The sequence below is a fragment of the Acipenser ruthenus genome, chromosome 2 (assembly GCF_902713425.1).
Source record: "Acipenser ruthenus chromosome 2, fAciRut3.2 maternal haplotype, whole genome shotgun sequence".
NCBI classification, from domain to species: Eukaryota; Metazoa; Chordata; class Actinopteri; order Acipenseriformes; family Acipenseridae; genus Acipenser; species Acipenser ruthenus.
In genome coordinates this window covers 86,632,738-86,653,449 of record NC_081190.1, presented here as the reverse complement: position 1 = coordinate 86,653,449, position 20,712 = coordinate 86,632,738, and the positions used below count along the sequence as shown (strand labels likewise).

Here is a 20,712-nt window from a genome sequence, read left to right as displayed (position 1 = left end):
CATAACACTCAAAATTAAATAATGGCATATCTGTATTACAATGAATAAATATGTGTTCAACTTTAATTTGTATTTGTAAGGTTATTTTTTTTACCACAACTAACAAATATGTGGACAGTGCACTAGTGCTGTGCTATAGATTAAATATACAGTGCCTTGCGAAAGTATTCGGCCCCCTTGAACTTTGCGACCTTTTGCCACATTTCAGGCTTCAAACATAAAGATATGAAACTGTAATTTTTTGTGAAGAATCAACAACAAGTGGGACACAATCATGAAGTGGAACGAAATTTATTGGATATTTCAAACTTTTTTAACAAATAAAAAACTGAAAAATTGGGCGTGCAAAATTATTCAGCCCCCTTAAGTTAATACTTTGTAGCGCCACCTTTTGCTGCGATTACAGCTGTAAGTCGCTTGGGGTATGTCTCTATCAGTTTTGCACATCGAGAGACTGACATTTTTGCCCATTCCTCCTTGCAAAACAGCTCGAGCTCAGTGAGGTTGGATGGAGAGCATTTGTGAACAGCAGTTTTCAGTTCTTTCCACAGATTCTCGATTGGATTCAGGTCTGGACTTTGACTTGGCCATTCTAACACCTGGATATGTTTATTTGTGAACCATTCCATTGTAGATTTTGCTTTATGTTTTGGATCATTGTCTTGTTGGAAGACAAATCTCCGTCCCAGTCTCAGGTCTTTTGCAGACTCCATCAGGTTTTCTTCCAGAATGGTCCTGTATTTGGCTCCATCCATCTTCCCATCAATTTTAACCATCTTCCCTGTCCCTGCTGAAGAAAAGCAGGCCCAAACCATGATGCTGCCACCACCATGTTTGACAGTGGGGATGGTGTGTTCAGGGTGATGAGCTGTGTTGCTTTTACGCCAAACATAACGTTTTGCATTGTTGCCAAAAAGTTCGATTTTGGTTTCATCTGACCAGAGCACCTTCTTCCACATGTTTGGTGTGTCTCCCAGGTGGCTTGTGGCAAACTGTAAACGACACTTTTTATGGATATCTTTAAGAAATGGCTTTCTTCTTGCCACTCTTCCATAAAGGCCAGATTTGTGCAGTATACGACTGATTGTTGTCCTATGGACAGAGTCTCCCACCTCAGCTGTAGATCTCTGCAGTTCATCCAGAGTGATCATGGGCCTCTTGGCTGCATCTCTGATCAGTCTTCTCCTTGTATGAGCTGAAAGTTTAGAGGGACGGCCAGGTCTTGGTAGATTTGCAGTGGTCTGGTACTCCTTCCATTTCAATATTATCGCTTGCACAGTGCTCCTTGGGATGTTTAAAGCTTGGGAAATCTTTTTGTATCCAAATCCGGCTTTAAACTTCTCCACAACAGTATCTCGGACCTGCCTGGTGTGTTCCTTGTTCTTCATGATGCTCTCTGCGCTTTAAACGGACCTCTGAGACTATCACAGTGCAGGTGCATTTATACGGAGACTTGATTACACACAGGTGGATTCTATTTATCATCATTAGTCATTTAGGTCAACATTGGATCATTCAGAGATCCTCACTGAACTTCTGGAGAGAGTTTGCTGCACTGAAAGTAAAGGGGCTGAATAATTTTGCACGCCCAATTTTTCAGTTTTTTATTTGTTAAAAAAGTTTGAAATATCCAATAAATTTCGTTCCACTTCATGATTGTGTCCCACTTGTTGTTGATTCTTCACAAAAAATTACAGTTTCATATCTTTATGTTTGAAGCCTGAAATGTGGCAAAAGGTCGCAAAGTTCAAGGGGGCCGAATACTTTCGCAAGGCACTGTATAACCTACATTTTCAAATAGCCTAACATTAAAAACAAACTGTATTTACATAATTACGATATTCTATGCAAGGATACTACTGTTAGTGTTCTCAACACAATACTACACTGTAATTTTAAAAACAAAGAACGTATAAAAACCTACAAATAGAGATTTAGCAAACATTCCACTTGATTCTAGGGCAAAAAATACAGTATACTAATAGAAGTATTGAAATTTAAATATTTATTTATTACATCTTTACCGATCTCACAGCGATAAATACGAGCTTCATTGCACATGAATTGCTGCTGCTGTCTGCAGGCCAAGGTATCCTGCATTTCATTTTTAGAGTGAACCCTTCTTGATGTGATTCCATCAAAAATATCTCTTTCTCCATGAACAGTTTGAAACAGGCTGTTTGCTTATGATTAAGATTTGAAAAGTTTACCATTGAACTTTCTGACTAAGAAATTATACCACAGCTAGCATTGAAATAGTGATTTAATTTAGCTGAGTTTAATCAAAGGAGAATGTGTAGTAATTTGATTTAGATAATTTTCTAAGTAATGTGCACTAACTAGTTTTTGACCCCTACAGTATAGTATAGATCGATGAACAGATGTATTACAGTTATAATTCTCAAAATTCCAGTTTCTAGCCACATAGTGCTGTGACAGAGAGCGAATTAATCTGAATCAACAATCTCCCTCCCGACCTGTGAGGACATGGTATAACAGGAACAGTGTGCCCCGGACTGGATGGTTTGACAGTTCATTCCAGGGTCAGTTGGAAGTTGGCCATCCAGGAAGGGGGTGGAGCCACAATACCAGAAGTCATCGCCTTAATGCGGTAGGCAATGTGTCAGTCAGGGATTGGAGGATACGTGATTGCACTCTCTACCGAAGGGGGCGTGACTGAGGGTATATCAGGGGATGTGGCCGAGCAATCTGTTCCTTTGTTATGGTTACGGACGGACCTTTAAAAGGAGTACAGAGATCAAATAACCGTGAGTGTTTCATGTTTTGTTTGTTTTGTTGTTCTAACTGTCATTGTTTAGCTGTTGCTAAAGGCAGCACTAACCCGGACAGCACTGCACTACTGTTCACTAATAAATTGTATTTCACCACTTGCACCAAAGCACTCACACTGAACTTGTGATCATGTTTGTGTTCTGTGTGTGTTTATACTGTGTTTATTATTTCGGGACTGAACCCGGAGGTTTCACTGTGCAATACACATTGTTGTGTATTGACAGGGATTATTATTTACGGTAAACAAACGACCAGGATTATAAAAACGAATAAAGAATTGTTTGGACCGTGAACTTTGTTGTTTGTCATCTGTTTACGTATTGTATCACCTCTACACCTGTGCACTACAAACCACTTTGCCACAAGTGACCTCTATCGTGCAAAACGCGCAATGGCTGGTTAAACAAATCGGACTTCGTCCAAACTTTTGCGTCACTGTTGTCGGAACATGCGGTTCCCACTGTAAGTAAAGATTTCAGAAATTTTACATCAGATCTCAACTTTTCAATTTATTTTATGGAAATATAAACATATATTTTTTTTTTTTTCCCATGCAGTTGTTCAATATGACGATTGAAACCTCTCAGAAAAGCAATGATTTGGATGAGCGCTTGACTATCTTACTGGATCAAACTCTGTTCACCATGTATACCAGCATCTCCCGGGGTCTCTTTGAGCAACACAAACTGATTTACAGCTTCATGCTGTGTATCGAAATCATGCGCCAAAGAGATGAAATCTCAGATGCTGAATGGAATTTCTTCCTAAGAGGGGCTGCAGGTTTAGATAAGGTAGGGTTTGATGGTTGCATGTTAAAATCCTTGTTTCTGCCTAGGAAATATAATGATTAATAGTATTTACTGGTATGTGCTTTAATCAGGTTTTGAGGATGTCTTTTGTAATGTGTTACTGACCATTGTTTTTCAGCTCCTGGACTAAATTAAGACATTTTATAAAGGGCCCGATTCGCCAATAGTTATTGGTTTTAGGTCTATTTTTTATGTTACTGTTTGTGAGGAATTATGTTTTAATTCCGCTTTTCTGTTTGTAAGGAATAACCTACTTGCCTTCATCAGTGTAGACGTTTGTTAACTTGAATGGGATCATTTTTCTGTCTCACCTGAAATTCAGAAACAGCTATACTACACTCAAATTATTGTTGTTTACAGTACAGATTACAAAAGAAATGTATCTGACATCTATCAATTGCAGGACTGCTAAAGATCTCAAAACAAAAGGCTGTCTTAGACGTCACAAAAATAAATTCATTTGAAATCCTCTTGTAGAAACAATTTGCTTCTATACAGTTCTCTCGCTTTAATAATCAACATATTCACACTGTTTAGAAGACATTTATCTCCAGTATAGTAAAAACATGAATAAATATGTGACCTTGTGAAAAACAGATTATAAACAACAGCAGGGAAAATCTTGTCATTTGAGTTTCAACCAAACCCACTCCAAACAGAAAGAGGAATCTTACCTGCTTTTTGCATGCAGCCTCTTCTGTCTATTTTTAAATGTTTTACAGAAATAACACACTACTCACAAGGCTAAATAACACTTGGATGTCTATTCAATTGATCTAAACAGCAGCTAATCAATTAACACCACCACTGACATTATTAAAGTTTGTGTACCAGTGTTATGAAAATCAAGCATCTAATAGTGCATGAGAGTCTGTAGAGCATTTCTTTCAGTAAAAAATGGTATTGAAGGGCCTATTTAGTGATTTAACTTCTCCCCGACTGCCGACCCTCCAAAATAAGTAAAAGCTTGAATTACTTATTTCTGGTTTTAGTAATATAACAATATCAGTGAAACTCATAGTTGGGCTTCTGTGTGTTTTGTATTTGAATGATGTGCAACATAACCAGGACAAAACATTTTAATTGAAATAAACAGTAAACCCCCCACCCTTTCTGTTCACAACTGTCTTGAAAACTAAGAATCAAAGAATCGTATCTTTTTAGATATACAGTCAATCCCTAGTAATTGCATAGCCATTACCTGACAGTTGAATGAAATTAACCAGAATATCATTTTTTATGAACAATTGTGTATTTTCATAAGCAATGTGCTTCACAATATAAATTATGTGAAATTACATGTAATGCTAGAATTAACTGGTTTCAATGTATCTGTTTTTTAATAGGAACACGCTGGCAAGCCTGACATTCCGTGGCTAACAGACTTCATGTGGCAGGCCTGCTGTGATTTAGAGGACAGGTTACCAGGTTTCAAGGGAATCAAACAAGAAATAGTGGGGACGCCCATTTTCATTAAACTAGGTGCACGTTTTCAACAATCTTGCTTTTTTTTGGAGCTCATTTTTAAATGGTCATTGTATTTAAATTGAACTTGCTAGTTACGACTGTATTATAATGTGAAATGTTATTTATTTTACTTACAGTGCTTTAAGTTTTATATATTTAATTTTGCAAGCATTTCATATGCTTTATTTTGTTTAGGGCGTCTTGAAATTAATATCAACCCAGAATCATGGAAGGGATATGTCTCGGAGTTACCACCATACCGTCCAGATGGCAAAGATACTAATGTAATCCGTGGACAGTGGAATGAAAGACTCACTGTTTTTCAAAAATTAATCCTCATCAAAAGCTTTGTGGAAGAAAAGGTATGCTTATTTAAAAAATAAGTTTAACAATTCAGATTATTGGGTCTATTAAATAGATGTAAACAGCAGAGGATCTAAATACTGCAATTTCTTACTTACAGAGATTATGTAAAGCCATTTATTTTGGTGGACCATAAATTTCACATCTTTATATATATATATTTTAAATGTAGCGACTTTTATTCTAGCGTTTTTCACCTACACTGGAGCTTTAAAGTTGAGCCTATTTTGTGAAAATATTTGAAAACAGTGGACATACTGCAGCAACTTTGAATTGTGTTTCACCAGTCAATAAATATGTTAACTGCACTTCTTGATTCTTTAGTGTGACTGTGTGCTGTGCTCTACCTTTTGAATTCTTGAATTTTAAGCATGCCTAATTGTAAACATAATCTATCTACCTAATGTTAATAATGTCTGTAATTTTGCCCCTGCCTGAATCAACAGTTTTGCCTTTACAACAACTTTATGCCCCCTGGATGTAGACTCGGCAGAATCCAGTATATAGAACCAGTCCAAAATATTTTGACTACATGCAAAATTAGCATAGCAGTTTGAAAAATATCCTCATAAAATAATGATATATCACTTTACAATGACATTACCATTACAGCAGCTGTTTGCGAGTGATGTTGTCAGGAATACTTTTATTTTTTTAAGTTTTCAATTAAATACCAAGGCATGTAGCTACCACCTACAGTCTAGCTACATGATAAATAACTACAGCATGAGGTAATTCATACTGTCGTTGATATTATGTCTTTTATCTTATTTGACAGTTTTGCACTTTTGAATCATTTGATGGGAGCAGAAACTCCACTTAAAGGCACACATTAGTAAATTCCAACTAACAAAGTAAAATTAATTTACACAAACTGTTTTCAGATGTGAGAAAAAGAAAATTGGAGCTTGAGAAAACAATAGAGACTGAAGCTTTCTGTCTACACACAAACAAGTCATACTTTTAGATGCCTTAGGTTGAAGACGTTGGGTGATCAGAGTGCATTTGAGTTGTGCTCTGAAAAAAAAAAAAAATAGTACCATGTTAGATTTGATTTCTCATATGTAGTACAGTGCACAAGGGACATATGAGTGTATAATAGTAAACTCTGTATACTGTAAGTTCAACCTGAGACCTTGAAAGTTGTCAAAACATGATAAATTTTTTTAAGCTAAGCCATGATCGAGTTTAGTATCTAATGTACCTTGGTTTTCAAATTTCAAGAGAAATGGCAATTTTGGCAAACCGTTCATTTCCGCTCAGACAGCAAGTATGACATACAGATAGACAGACAGACAGCGCCCATAAACCCCAGTTTATGATAACTTGTACTAAAAGCAATTACAACAAATTGCAGCACACCAAGCAGTACTCGATATGCAAAACTCTAACTAAGTATGACTTGCACATAAAGACACTCACCTCCCTTTACCGGGGAATAATAGCTTCTGATACCCGCTTACCATTCATTTTACAATGGTGGTAACCAACCCCAATAGCATAACAGAACAAGTGTACATTATTGTTTCTGAAATGCGTTTTCTGACCAAAAGAAAACAAATAGGTATCAGGGATGATAGATGGGGGTTGTAGTCTTAGTTCCCAAACATTTGATCATATTTTGAAAATGGAAAAAAAAAAAAAATTGCAGCATGCATCACTTCTCTTTGTAGTGAAGCTGGGAGTTGTCGTACCTAATCCTAGCATTATTCAGTCACTAAAAAAACCTACAAATCCCACTGTTCCATTGGACCTGTAGAGTCTGGCAGATTGGGTCTGACAAATATTGTAACAAAAGGATTTCATAACCGCAACACGAAGCGAGACTTGAACCAGGGTATATTTGTGACATGCCGAGTTACCAAACGATAGCTTATATTCTATACCAGGGTACACTTTGATATATCGACATGTACCTACTGTACATTTCAGTAGTACCCCGGTCGACAAAGACCCTAGCTGCGTTAAGACACACAGAGGTGAGTTTTTTTTTTTTTTTGTGACATTTGTCTCCTCCTCTTGACAAAACCTGAGCCGGAGTGTGACATACATCATGATGTTAAATATTCAATGTCATGTAAAAGTATGATAAATTCGATTTTTACACGTGTAGCATGAGACATTAATGTGTATGCATTTTCTTTCTTGTAGGTGGTGTTTGCAGTCACAGACTTTGTAATAGAAAGCCTTGGAAAACAATTTGTAGAGAATCCTCCAGTAGATCTGGCCACTTTGTACAATGACATGTCTCCTTCTACTCCACTGGTCTTCATTTTAAGTACAGGCTCTGACCCCATGGGAGCTTTCCAGAGGTTTGCAAGAGAACGAGGATACTTAGATCGGTAGGTTTGTGCATAAAAAAAATATCAGAAACCCAAAGACAAAATAACTGGGTCACGCTTTGGCTCATGTAGTTCACCTACTTGATTAATAGAAAAAAAAAACAACAACATTCACATCATTAAATTCTTTCTAAGTCAGGCTGCATCTTTACAGTGGTTATGTCACAATAAACTGTAACTTAGTTTATGTAATGAAGCCATAAAAACTCCAATACTCTAGCGCAGTGGTGCACAACTCAGGTCATGGAGGGCCGGTGTCCCTCCTGGTTTTTGTTCTAACCATACCCTAAATTAGTTAATTGGACCAATTAAGCTTCTAATAAGGTCCAATAAAGTAAGTTAGGGTGCAGTTGGAATAGAAACATGCAGGGACACTGGCTCTCCAGGACCAAAGTTGTGCATCACTGCTCTAGCATATGTAAGAAATGCATCAGAAATATAAGACGGAAATGAGAAATATCATATGGAACAAATGTGGCTTCCCTTTCAAGTACTAAGTGTAACCATTACCTCATGGGTATTTATCCTTACAGACCCTGTAACCTGAATAGATATAACAAGGACTGCTTGTCAGAGCCTGTGACGCAGTCATGCCCGCCCCTGAGGGCATAAATAGACTGCACGCACAGATCTCAATATCATTTTTCCTTTCATGAGATGAGATAGACTACGAATAGATAAATGTTGAATATACGTTGATCTGCTTATTCTCTTGTGTAATTACACTGTTAATGTGATTTATATTTACGTGATTATAGTAATTGCTATTTACATGTTTGTGCACTCAGCTGTGGTCCCTCAGTGGCCTTGTGCTCCGTGCGAAGCCAGCGGCTCCGTCACCCCTTCCCCAGGATTGGATAACCTTAAGTCAGCTACTTGTGTTCTTTCTTTTTATTGAAGTTGAAAATAAAAATGTCATTTTTTATTACAAAAATTATACATAACACCGTGTAACAATTATTTTTTTTTTTTGTTCCTGGGTAGTAAGTGTTATTTCCTAATTGCTTATGCCTCAAAAGTATAGAAAATGGCTATTATTCCCCACAAACTTTGCTTCTGTGACCAGGACAGTGATATTTTGAAATTTACCTATTTTCCAGAACATTCCAGATAGATTCAGTGCTGAGTAAACTTGGAGTAACTTCTAGAACTTTCTAGAACTTTCCAGTAATATAAATAGTAGTATAAATACAGGGGCCTTAAGCCCACCAGTTCAGTTTAGTTCCAGCTGCAAGTGGTCACATATCTGCATTTTTCTGAGATGGCATCAAGAGGCTGCAAGCATCCGGCAGACGCATTTTGCTATGTCTGCGGCCAATTTATCAAGACAAGAGCGAAAAAGTACTCCGTGGAAGCATCTGCTAAGATGTGTGAGACCTACAAGGCATATTTCGGCATGCCTGTCGGGGATCAAGACAAACCCTGGGCACCTCATTTCACCTGCGAGCACTGCAAAAAAAACTCTGGAAGGTAAGATGGACAATTGTTGCTCGGAATTTTATGTTATAAAATTTGTTAACATTTTTAAAATTGTAAAAGTTTTTAATTTTAAAATGTTTTACAATTTTCAATGTTATTGAAAAAATATATCATATATGAAAAATGTTGCGAGAATCTCTTACACATTAGTCATGGGTGAAATAAATGTATTTTTGTAGGATGGTACAGAGGGGAAAAGAGAGCCATGAAGTTCGCTATCCCAAGAATTTGGCGGGAACCCACTGACCACTCAAGCAACTGCTACTTCTGCATGGTGGACCCTTCCAAACGTCGGACTGGCAAGAATGCACCTGCTATCACGTATCCAGACCTTCCTTCATCCATCGCCCCGGTGCCACACTGCCATGAGCTCCCCGTACCCACTCCTCCGGAGAGAGAGCAGCCATCTTTAGAAGAGAGCAGCAAGTCAGAGAGCGAGGAAGACGTTGTAGATCCAGATGACAATTTCAGAGGTGGAGCTGAGGAGAGAAACCCATACTACCCCAACCAAAAAGACCTCAACGACTTGATTAGAGATCTTGGTCTCACCAAGTCCAATGCCGAGCTTTTGACGTCTAGGCTCAAGCAGTGGAACTTGTTGGATGAAAGTGTGCAAGTCGCAGATCAGAGGAAGCGTCCCCAACCTTTTTCCAGCTTCTTCACCCGTCAAGATGGGCTCTGCTTCTGCCACAATGTGACCAGTCTGTTCGAGGCAATCGGAATCGCCTGTAACCAGAATGAGTGGCGCCTCTTCATTGACAGCTCATCCAGGAGCCTCAAAGCCGTGCTGCTCCATAATGGTAACAAGTACCCGTCTCTTCCCCTGGCTCACTCGGTGCACCTCAAAGAGGATTACAACAGCATCAAGACCTTGCTGGACGCCTTGAAGTATGATGAGTACGGCTGGGAGGTCATAGGAGACTTCAAAATGGTGGCATTCCTGATGGGTCTCCAAGGCGGTTTTACCAAGTTTCCCTGCTATCTTTGCCTTTGGGACAGCAGGGACACCAAGGCGCACTACCACAGGCGGGACTGGCCACAGCGGACCGAGTTCTCTGTGGGGAGGAACAACGTCAAGTGGGAACCACTGGTGGTCACTGCACATCAAATTGGGCCTTAAGAAACAATTTGTCAGAGCTCTAGATAAGGAGTCGGCAGCCTTCAAGTACCTTCAAGACTTCTTCCCTAAGCTGTCTGAGGCAAAGGTCAAAGTCGGTGTCTTCGTCGGACCACAGATAAAGAAGATCCTGGAGTGCAATGAATTCCCCAAGAAGCTCAATAGTAAGGAGAAAGCGGCTTGGAACAGCTTTGTCGCAGTGGTTCGGGGCTTCCTGGGCAATCACAAGGCTGAAAACTATGTGGAGCGAGCTGGTTGAGACTTTGATGAAGAACTACGGCACAATGGGCTGTAGGATGTCCCTCAAAGTCCATATCCTTGATGCTCATCTTGATAAATTCAAGGAGAACATGGGAGCGTACTCGGAGGAGCAAGGCGAGCGCTTCCACCAGGATATACTGGACTTTGAACGGCGCTACGAAGGACAGTATAACGAGAACATGATGGGAGACTACATTTGGGGGCTGATTCGTGAAAGTGATTTACAGTATAATCGTAAATCTCGAAAAACTACTCACTTCTAAATCTGTTGTAGTCATTTTTGTATTACTTTAGTATAAATACATGTTAATTTGGATTCATATGTTGTTTTTTTCTGACTTTATGTGAACGAAAAGACACAAATTCGCCCGTTTTCTCATTGGAAATAGGTAAATTTCAAAATATCACTGTCCTGGTCACAAAAGCAAAGTTTGTGGGGAATAATAGCCATTTTCTATACTTTTGAGGCATAAGCAATTAGGAAATAACACTTACTACCCAGGAACAAAAATTGTTTTACATAGTGGTAATCGAGTGTTTACTGTTTTGTGTGAGAAAAAAATGTTTCTCGGTGTGTATTTTTCTGTTTCTTTTCACAGAACTACTAGAGCACCTGTTGGACTGAGACGCGCGCTTCAGGTTAAAACTGCTTGCAGTTTTCTCCTTCAGTGTCTCGTTGCCACATTAATTCTGCTTGCAGAATTATTGTGAAGACTGTTAGGGTTCTGATAGTAGGTTTCCTCAGTTTTTGGACTGATTAACCAAATGCGCTGTAGGTGGGCATCCCTATAGATCGTTCCCATGGTAACTGTGGGTCCAGACCTGCTCACGTTCCTGCCGGTATACTGTACATTGAACGAGGTTGCCATTCCGATTCACTAGCAGTTGCTGGGCTCAGCTCTGCTTCAGGTCTGGCTTTCCGCAGCCCCTCCCTTAGTGTTTCATTGCCGCCCTCGTCTCTGCATGCAGTGCCATTGCGAAGGCTGTCACGGCTCTGACAGCAGGCAATGCCTGGGGTTATCCCTGTGACACATGCAAGGCCGGCCTGCCTGTTTCGTACCAAACAGGCCTTGTTGACAGCCCAGTTGCTGTCTTTATCAAACCGCTTTTCTGCAAGTTTTGTGTGCATTTCTCCAAGACGCTCTGCGTCTCTAGGAGCTGGCGTTCCCGTCTGAAGACATGGAGTCAGATAGCGAATCCCCTGCGGTTAAACCCTCCCTGTAACGGTAGAGCTTATGCCATTGATCAAAAGGGCCACTGCAGTCTTGCAGGTGCCCTGGTCTATAGAGAGTCTTACAGTACATTGCTTGCTGTTTGCATAATGACTGGGTTTTATCCCTGTGACATATGCAAGGCCAGCCTACCTGTGGACAAGCAAATGCTCTTCCTGCCTGATAAACCGCACTTAGGCGTAGCTCTAGGCAGCACTGGTAAACCGCACTTAGGCGTAGCTCTAGGCAGCATCACCAGAGGGATGTCATCACCACTGATGCATTCAGCCTTGGCTGGGACGCTGTGTGGAATAGCAGGGGAGTGCAAGGGTGTGGAACCCCCTGTGGCAGGGTCTCCATATGAAATATTTTGGAGCTGCAGGCAGTGTTTCTAGCCTTGCAGAATTTTTACTGGAGATTCAAGGGAGACACGTGCTTGTCTGGAGGGACAACACTACCGTGGTGGCTTATATAAACCACTAGGGTAGCCTCAGGTTCCCCAGTCTCCATTGAGTAGCCCGCAAGCTGTTGCTCTGGGTGCACGATCACCTCCTCTCCCTGCAAGCAGTACAGCTGCCCGGGGTGATAAGCTAGGTGGCGGACCTCCTCTCAAGGGGAGCTCCCAGTGCCTCAGAATGGAGGCTTCACCCGAAGGTGGTGAGCTTCATTTGGCAACGGTTTGGGAGAGCAAAGATAGACCTCTTGACTCCCAGAAATCGACCCATTGTTCCCACTGGTTCTCCATAACCGGAGCCAGGGACCCACTGGCGATAGATGCCTTGGCACACCAGTGGCCGAGGCAGCTGCTGTATGCCTTCCCACTGCTCGCCATGCTCCCGCTGTGTCTGGAGAAAATCAGAAAGGACCGGGCTAGGGTGCTATTAGTAGCTCCTTACAGGCCCAGGAGACTGTGGTTTCCAGTTCTGTTGCAGCTCCTGAGCGGCCAGCCGTGGAGCCTGCCCAAACGTCGCAACCTGCTCAGTCAGGCACGGGGGACATTGTGGCATCCCACCCCATCAAGCCTGCGGATCTGGGTCTGGCACCTGAACGGCACAATCTGAGCCATCCGGGGATTTCCCACAGGGTTATTGACACCCTGCAGAATGCCAGAGCAGTGTCCACACATTCCCTGTATGGGTACAATTGAGGCATTTTCAGACGTGGTGCTTGCCTAAGGGCTTTGACCCCACGACCTGTCCCATGACATACTGCAATTTTTGATGAGGGGAACCATATTGATAAGGGGAATCCCCCTCTACATTAAAGGTCTATTTGGCAGCTATTTCAGCTTGCCATATCAAAATTGATTCACTCCCCAGGAGCTCAGCATTCTGGCAGGGCAGAAATATTTATCTTTTGAAAGCAGCTTTCTTGCTTGTAAAATAAAAATGATATTGAGATCTGTGCATGCAGTCTATTTATGCTCTCGGGTGGCAGGCATGACTGCATCACAGGCTCTGACGAGCAGTCTTTGTTATAGTGTGGCAAAGTGATCAAGTGGATACAGGTGCAGGAGTGATGCAGTGCGTGATTAAACAGACAGAGAGTTATAATCCGGTTGGAAAAGGGGTTTTATTATATCCAGGTCTGGTGACCAAATAATAGGACCCCGGCAATACACGGAGTAAATAACAACAGGTTGCAGTCCCAAACAATAAACACAATATATCCGTCCCACAATAATACTAACACGGTCAACAGTCCTGGCCGCGTGCAGTAGTGCTCGTGGTGGGTGATACAGTTTATTAGTGACAGTAGTGCAGTGCTGTTCCGGCTTTGTGCTGGCCCTCGGCGACAGCTCCGGAATCGTGTTAGCCGTCTAGTAATTTACGAACAAGACAAATTACAAACAAACAAAACACTCACTATACTGTTATCTCACTGGGTCTCTCACAGTCCTTCCAGGTTCAAAACACAAACCAAAGCGAAGGAACAGATTGCATCTCTCCGTCCCCTTTTATGCCATCACACATGACCCCTTGGTAAACGAGTGCAGCCACCTCTCCAATCTGCGACTGCCACGTCGTTTCCCTTCCAGGTCAATGCGTTAATGCAACAGAGTTCTGCCCTCTTCCTGACGACTTCCCTTGAACCCTGAGAAAGAACTGTCAGGCCATCCATCCAGGAAACTCTGTTCTCGCTGCTTAGCGCCCTCACAGGTCGGGAGGGAGATTTACAACCAAGAATCATCGTATTACTGTCACATATATCTATTCAGGTTACAGGATCTTTAAGGATAAATACCCATAAGGTAATGGTTACATTTCTATTTCAGGGAACCAGGGTTATGATAATAACCTAATGATTTCTTACATCCAGTAGAGTGTTTCAAGGGATTGGGGTACTTGGAGGTTAGATATGATTCTGAGAGCTCTATTGAGATCAAACTTTAAGGATGTGAAGACTGAAACAGAAAAGTATAGAGAGTGAATCTGAACAACAGTAAGAATTAATTAGTTGAGATAACTGATATGTCTTCATGCCCATACCAATTTTCTCTTTTAGGCCATTGTCTCACCTTCTTCAGCCCTAATGTTAATAAGTATAAACCTGTATTTGTTTATATAACATTATACAATATAGACAGTGTTCCAGGTTTCCGGTTTATTCCAAATTTTACTGAGAGATTACAGGATTTTTTTTAAACTGAATGTTGGTTTTTACTGATTTATACCCAATTTTTGTCTATTATTTAATATTTTCCCAGTACTATTTTCTAGAAAACACACAATATTTTGATCAAAATGCTGTTTTATTTTGACTCCGACATTGTAATAATCAGCCCTACACTGTATCCTTGGATACAGCAGACGTTTAGACGTCTGAGGACAAATAACGTTCAAACGTGGTTCTCTGTCACTTCACAAACACATTATCACCTGATTATGTTGGCCAATCAAAGTCTGATTATTGTGGTAATTGTTGGGCATAGTAACTACTAGCTTGATCAAAAACTAAATTGAAATACTTAGACGAAAATATAATATTTTTAGTGGATGAGGAATGGGGAGAAAACATAAATCAGTTTATGAATATTCAAAAGAAAATGAATGTTTCGAAGTGTACAAAAAGCAAAAATAGCAGAAGTGGGTCAGATGAGGCAGAGGATGCATAGCACTGAAAATACTGCTGCATTGAGGTACATGTTCACACTGACAATAAAAGAACATTCTGAAAAATAAGCAGCACATTAAATTAAAACAATAAAGTGAACTGAGAGACAAGCAATCCATTTAAGAGGCTTTTACACACTTTAATAAAAGGAAAGCACAGAATGACTGTGTTAATGAGTTTGTCAGAGCGCTGTGCTTTGCTAGACAGTCACTGTTTATTGCAGAGAGGTAGTGACTTTGTGCAACAGTGTCTGTCCTTCAGTTAAACACTGCCTAAGCCGACAATCTTAATTGTAAATAATTGACAGAAAATTGTGATGCTTTAGTTGGTAAACTTATATGCATTGATGGAAATGTCCAGTGTGATTTTTGACCCGTCTCCCGATGGCTTGCACCACCCAGTTCTATCAATTTTCTTTTCTTATGATTTGAAGGCGAATAAACCTGGCTTGTTTTGTGCTGATGTCATGTTCATACCTTCTGTAGATACTGTTTCCGTCAGCACAGCGATTGCTCAAACATTCGCAAAATACCAGCTAACTTGGGAAAGTGTGGCTTCGACTTGCACAGATTCTGCTTTATCATACATGCCAGGGACATTATTAATCAGAAACCAGAACTGCTACGCATCATATTCTACATGTAAAGTGTGTATACTGAGATTTTTTCCTCCCCATTTTTACTGATGTTTAAATTTAAAACAGTTTTTTTACTGATTTGATCCCTATTTTAATATATGTAAAATAAAAATTCCTGGAAGATAAAAGACGAAAATGCGGAACACTAAATATAGTATACAGGACAAGTTATCTTACATTTTAAATAATTTGGAATCTAGTTTTCTTGATAAGCATACCAGTGTTCTAAATATAATATTAAAGAGAATATATTATAATTACAGAAAAAGTTAAATATATAAAATGCACTAACTCAAACTCCCTGGGTTTCAGGGTACAGTCAATATCATTGGGACAAGGGCAGGGGCCCATTGCTGAGAAAATGATCAAAGCAGCTCTTAAAACAGGAAACTGGATATATCTTCAAAACTGTCATTTAGCAGTGTCCTGGATGTTAGCCATGGAAGAACTGATCAAAACATTCACAGAGCCAAGTAAGTGTGCTAATGCTGACATGAAGACATGATACATATGTGTCTTTCTGTGATCGTCAAAAATATATTTTCAGGAATTTCACAACAGACTTCTCTCAGTAATCTCAAAACAAGTTAATCTGTTTATACTGTGTACATGTAGATGTACACACCTCCAGTCTGTTGCTGATAAACCTAACTTTTGCACAGCATATTAACAAATCTCATTTGTGCTACAAGGTAATCTTCAGGGAACTAAATAATTACATTTAACCACCCTTAAAGAAAAAAGCAGTATGACAAGTAGAACGATAAATCTACGGCCTCTTTTTAATACAATACATGTTTAATTCATAGTACAGTTCTTATGATTAGTGACATCTGAAATACTAGCATAGCCTCTGCTTAATTACCATCAAATGACACCCACTGGCATGGCACCTAGTAGTTTTTTGTAAACCCATAAAAATTTTTCAGCAATGGTAGCGGTACTGTCATAGCATGCTACCTCTTTTTGTTGTAAACTATGTGACTTGTATCTATTTTTGAAAATGTTACTTTCAGGTGCATCCATTCATAAGAACTTTCGACTGTTTCTGAGCTCCATGCCTACAAACGCCTTTCCAGTAACTGTTCTGCAAAATTCTGTCAAGGTAATGTATATTTTGTTGAAAAAGTAGAATGTGGAATAAATCATCATTAGATACAGTACGTTCTAAAAAAATTAAGATTGATGACCAGGTGCATTGAGTTATTTTCATTGTTTAGGCTATTTCGGCTGTACAAATACTGTAAGAAAATAATTAACACACACACACACACACACACACATATATATATATATATATATATATATATATATATATATATATATATATATATATATATATATATATATATACAGTGCCGTGAAAAAGTATTTGCCCTCTGTCTGATTTTCTGCATTTTTGCGTGTTTTTGACACTGAATGTTATCAGATCTTCAACCAAAACCTAATGTTAGATAAAAGGGACCCTGAGTGAACAAATAACACAAAAATTTGATACATATTTCATTTATATATTAAAGAAAGTTATGCAACACCCAATGCCCCCGTGTGAAAAAGTAATCACCCCCTTAGACTCAATAACTGGTTACGCCACCTTTAGCAGCAGTAACTGCAACCAAATGCTTCCTGTAGTTATTCATTAGTCTCTCACAGCGCCATGGAGGAATTTTGGCCCACTCGTCCATGCAGAACTGCTTCAACTCAGTGACATTTGTGGGTTTTCGAGCATGAACTGCTCGTTTCAGGACCTGCCACAACATCTCAATGGGGTTTAGGTCTGGACTTTGACTAAAACTTTTAATTTCTTGTTCTTCAACCATTCTGATGTAGACTTGCTTGTGTGTTTCGGATCATTGACTTGCTGCATGACCCAGCTGCGCTTCAGCTTCAGCTCACAGACGGATGGCCTGACATTCTCCTGTAGAATTCTCTGATGCAGAGCAGAATTCATGGTTCCTTCAATGATGGCAAGGTGTCCAGGTCCTGATGCAGCAAACCATCCCCAAACCATCCCCAAACACTGCATTCCACAGGTTCTTACTGTGGAATGCAGTGTTTGGTTTTCGCCAGACATAACAGGGCCCATGTCGGCCAAAAAGTTCCACTTTGACTCATCTGTCCATATAACATTGTTCCAGAACTCTTGAGGATCATCCAGGTGTTTTTTGGCAAACTTGAGACGAGCATTCATGATGATGCACCAATGAAAGAAGCACCAAACTTTGGTGTTATTTTCTCTCTCAGACTCCCTCTATATACTACTACAACCCACAAAAACAATCTGACCAAATACAAAAAAATGTGCAAAAATGCAGAAAATCAGACAGGGGACAAATACTTTTCCACGGCACTGTATATATAGGTATTCAAATATATATATATATATATATATATATATATATATATATATATATATATATATATATAAATACATTATTATTATTATTATTATTATTATTATTATTATTATTATTATTATAGCTGATAGTGTAAGGATTATTGCCCACATTGCAAACAGGTAACACAGCAATAATGACCCATGATGTCACACGGAGCACACAGCCAGAGCACTTGTAGTTTTTATATATTTTTTTCTAATCATTTTTCTGGTGGTGATTCTGGTGGAGGCAAGTCCCTGATCTCAAACCTGAGTGCATTAGAGTTGATATCTTGATAATGCCTTTGAAAGAGACTTCAAACATATATGTGTAGAGTTGTCAGGATGTTAAGAATGAGAAGAACAATTACAGGTATTATTATTATTATTATTATTATTATTATTATTATTATTATTACTTATTTCTTAGCAGACACCCTTATCCAGGGCGACTTACAAGTACAAAGTATCACTGTGACAGAGACAGGGTCTGGCCACTCTCCAGTTAGTGCAGATTGGTGCTAATTGGGGAGTGGCCACCTGCATAAAAGCAGGCAGGAATCCTGTGTCTGGGGAACATCGATTCAGACGCTCTCTAACATCACAGTGAATCCATTTGACCGGTACCCCCGGCCCATCACAGCTCTGTATTTGTGAACTCCAAAACCCCCCATCCATTACAATATAATACCTGTTCAACTGTGGTGATGCAATACAGATCAAGACGTCACCTCAAACCGCGATTTAAAATTCAAACCATGACTTCAGAGTAATGAGATAACTACCTTGGTATCTGAACATGTTCCTACTGGATTAAATCTGGTAGTCAGACAAGAAGCTCTGCTTGTGTCTGGGAAAGAGGGGAGTTGCTGAGTTACACTGTATTGTTGGTATCTGTTTTTATGTAGGTGGCCACTCCCCAATTAGCACCAATTTGCACTAACTGGAGAATGGCCACACCTGTGATTGCTGAGACATTAACCCTGTCGCTGCCACGATAACATTACAAAATATATAAATGTAAAACACAATATTTTTCCATTTGGTATAAATTTCCATACAAGATATTTAATTATTAAAGGTGTTCTCATATTTATATAAACCACCATTAGAATTAATTGTAGAAAAGGTATGCCAAAGTAAAATTGTATTAAGTGACCAGAAGAAACATAAAGATGATACCGTTATAAGACTGCTCAGGATTTTTCAGCCAGTCAGAGCACACGTTTCGCCTTCTGTATTCCATGACAAAATCACGGACATAACCTATTCATGACATCAACCTGCCAATTTCAGTTTTAACGCACTGTATTCTCCATATCAGCACGGTTGACTTCACCTGACATCACAATTGGCCAGTCAGTTAACAGTAGTCTCTTCATCAACCTTTTCCCTGTTTTCAATTAAATTGATAATGGACTAAATAAAGGTTGGTAATGATTAAAAAACAAATGTAACAGGATTTTTAATTTGTATATTAATAATAAAGCAGTATATAATAGAGTCATAGGACTGCGAGCATCTGTCTATGGGTTACATCGGTACTCACAGCTTGTAATCAGACCTCGGCTTTCAGCCATGGTCCATTCACTTCTACTAGCCGTCCTATGACTCTATAATAGTTTTAATGTTTAACATGTCTTTTCAACAGTTAAGTCATTATTTGTTTCTTTAGGTTACTAATGAACCTCCGAAAGGGCTTCGTGCAAATATCAGAAGAGCCTTCACAGAAATCACAAATACATTTTTTGAGGAACATATACTTGGGAGGCAATGGAGAAAAATAATCTTTGGAATGTGCTTCTTCCATGCAATTATTCAGGTATATTTCATAATTAAAATCTTCTAAAACACTATTTTTATACCAAAAAAAAGTAATATGACAAAAAAACTGTATGTATTTGTATTTGGTGCATTCACAGTATACAGTGACTTTTTAAACTATTTCAACATTTCCAGCAAAAAAAAGAATGTCTTGAAATTAGTCACTGAAATTTGGTAGGCAGAGTTGCCCTATAATGTGCTCCACAGCGCCCCCTTTGGGCCACAGGCATTGTACTGTATGTGAGCCTGTCTTTATGCATCTGTCTACCTCTTTTAAGTTTATATTTAGCTAAATTATATTATCCATCTAAGTGTATACATTTTTTTGTAGTCTAAATGATAAATGTCCTTACATAATGTTCAATTAAATTGTAGGAAAGAAAAAAGTTTGGACCACTTGGGTGGAATATTCGCTATGAATTTAATGACAGTGACAGAGAGTGTGCTCTGCTGAACCTAAACCTTTATTGCCATGAAGGAAGTATCCCATGGGATGCTCTTGTCTACATTACAGGTGATGTATCTGCATATTTAGTTCAAAATGTATTATTTTATTGGTTCTATTCCCTTTTTCAGGAATGAAATGGTCAAGCCATGTGTACTTCAATTTAATTCAATCAATCAATCAATTTAAGACAGATGCATTATTTATTGCAAAATGAAAATGTATTTGTCAGTTCTTACACACATAACCACTACATGAAATTACATTGAGGCCTTGTTAATACTGAATTGTCATTTTATCACTTGCAACACATACTAAAAGAATTATTAACTTACATTTTTAAAGTAGAAAAACAAATGCTCATTTTACTAAACTAGAACAAAAAAAAATATTATATATAAATCAATTATTATTATTATTATTATTATTATTATTATTATTATTATTATTATGTAACTTTCAGAAAAGGTATA

At 39.0% G+C, this 20,712-nt stretch overlaps 1 protein-coding gene across 1 annotated transcript in view; it reads left to right on the top strand.

Annotated features, from left to right (window-relative positions):
- The window catches only part of dnah6 (dynein, axonemal, heavy chain 6), a 170,510-nt gene that overhangs the window by 132,085 nt on the left and 17,713 nt on the right, over nucleotides 1-20,712 (top strand). Inside the window, exons 61-68 of the mRNA XM_059003180.1 lie at nucleotides 3,351-3,584; nucleotides 4,949-5,084; nucleotides 5,265-5,431; nucleotides 7,584-7,774; nucleotides 15,906-16,066; nucleotides 16,610-16,698; nucleotides 19,646-19,792; nucleotides 20,170-20,308. Of these exons, the coding sequence (XP_058859163.1) occupies nucleotides 3,351-3,584; nucleotides 4,949-5,084; nucleotides 5,265-5,431; nucleotides 7,584-7,774; nucleotides 15,906-16,066; nucleotides 16,610-16,698; nucleotides 19,646-19,792; nucleotides 20,170-20,308 (1,264 nt within the window). The remainder of the gene's footprint in view (nucleotides 1-3,350; nucleotides 3,585-4,948; nucleotides 5,085-5,264; nucleotides 5,432-7,583; nucleotides 7,775-15,905; nucleotides 16,067-16,609; nucleotides 16,699-19,645; nucleotides 19,793-20,169; nucleotides 20,309-20,712) is intronic.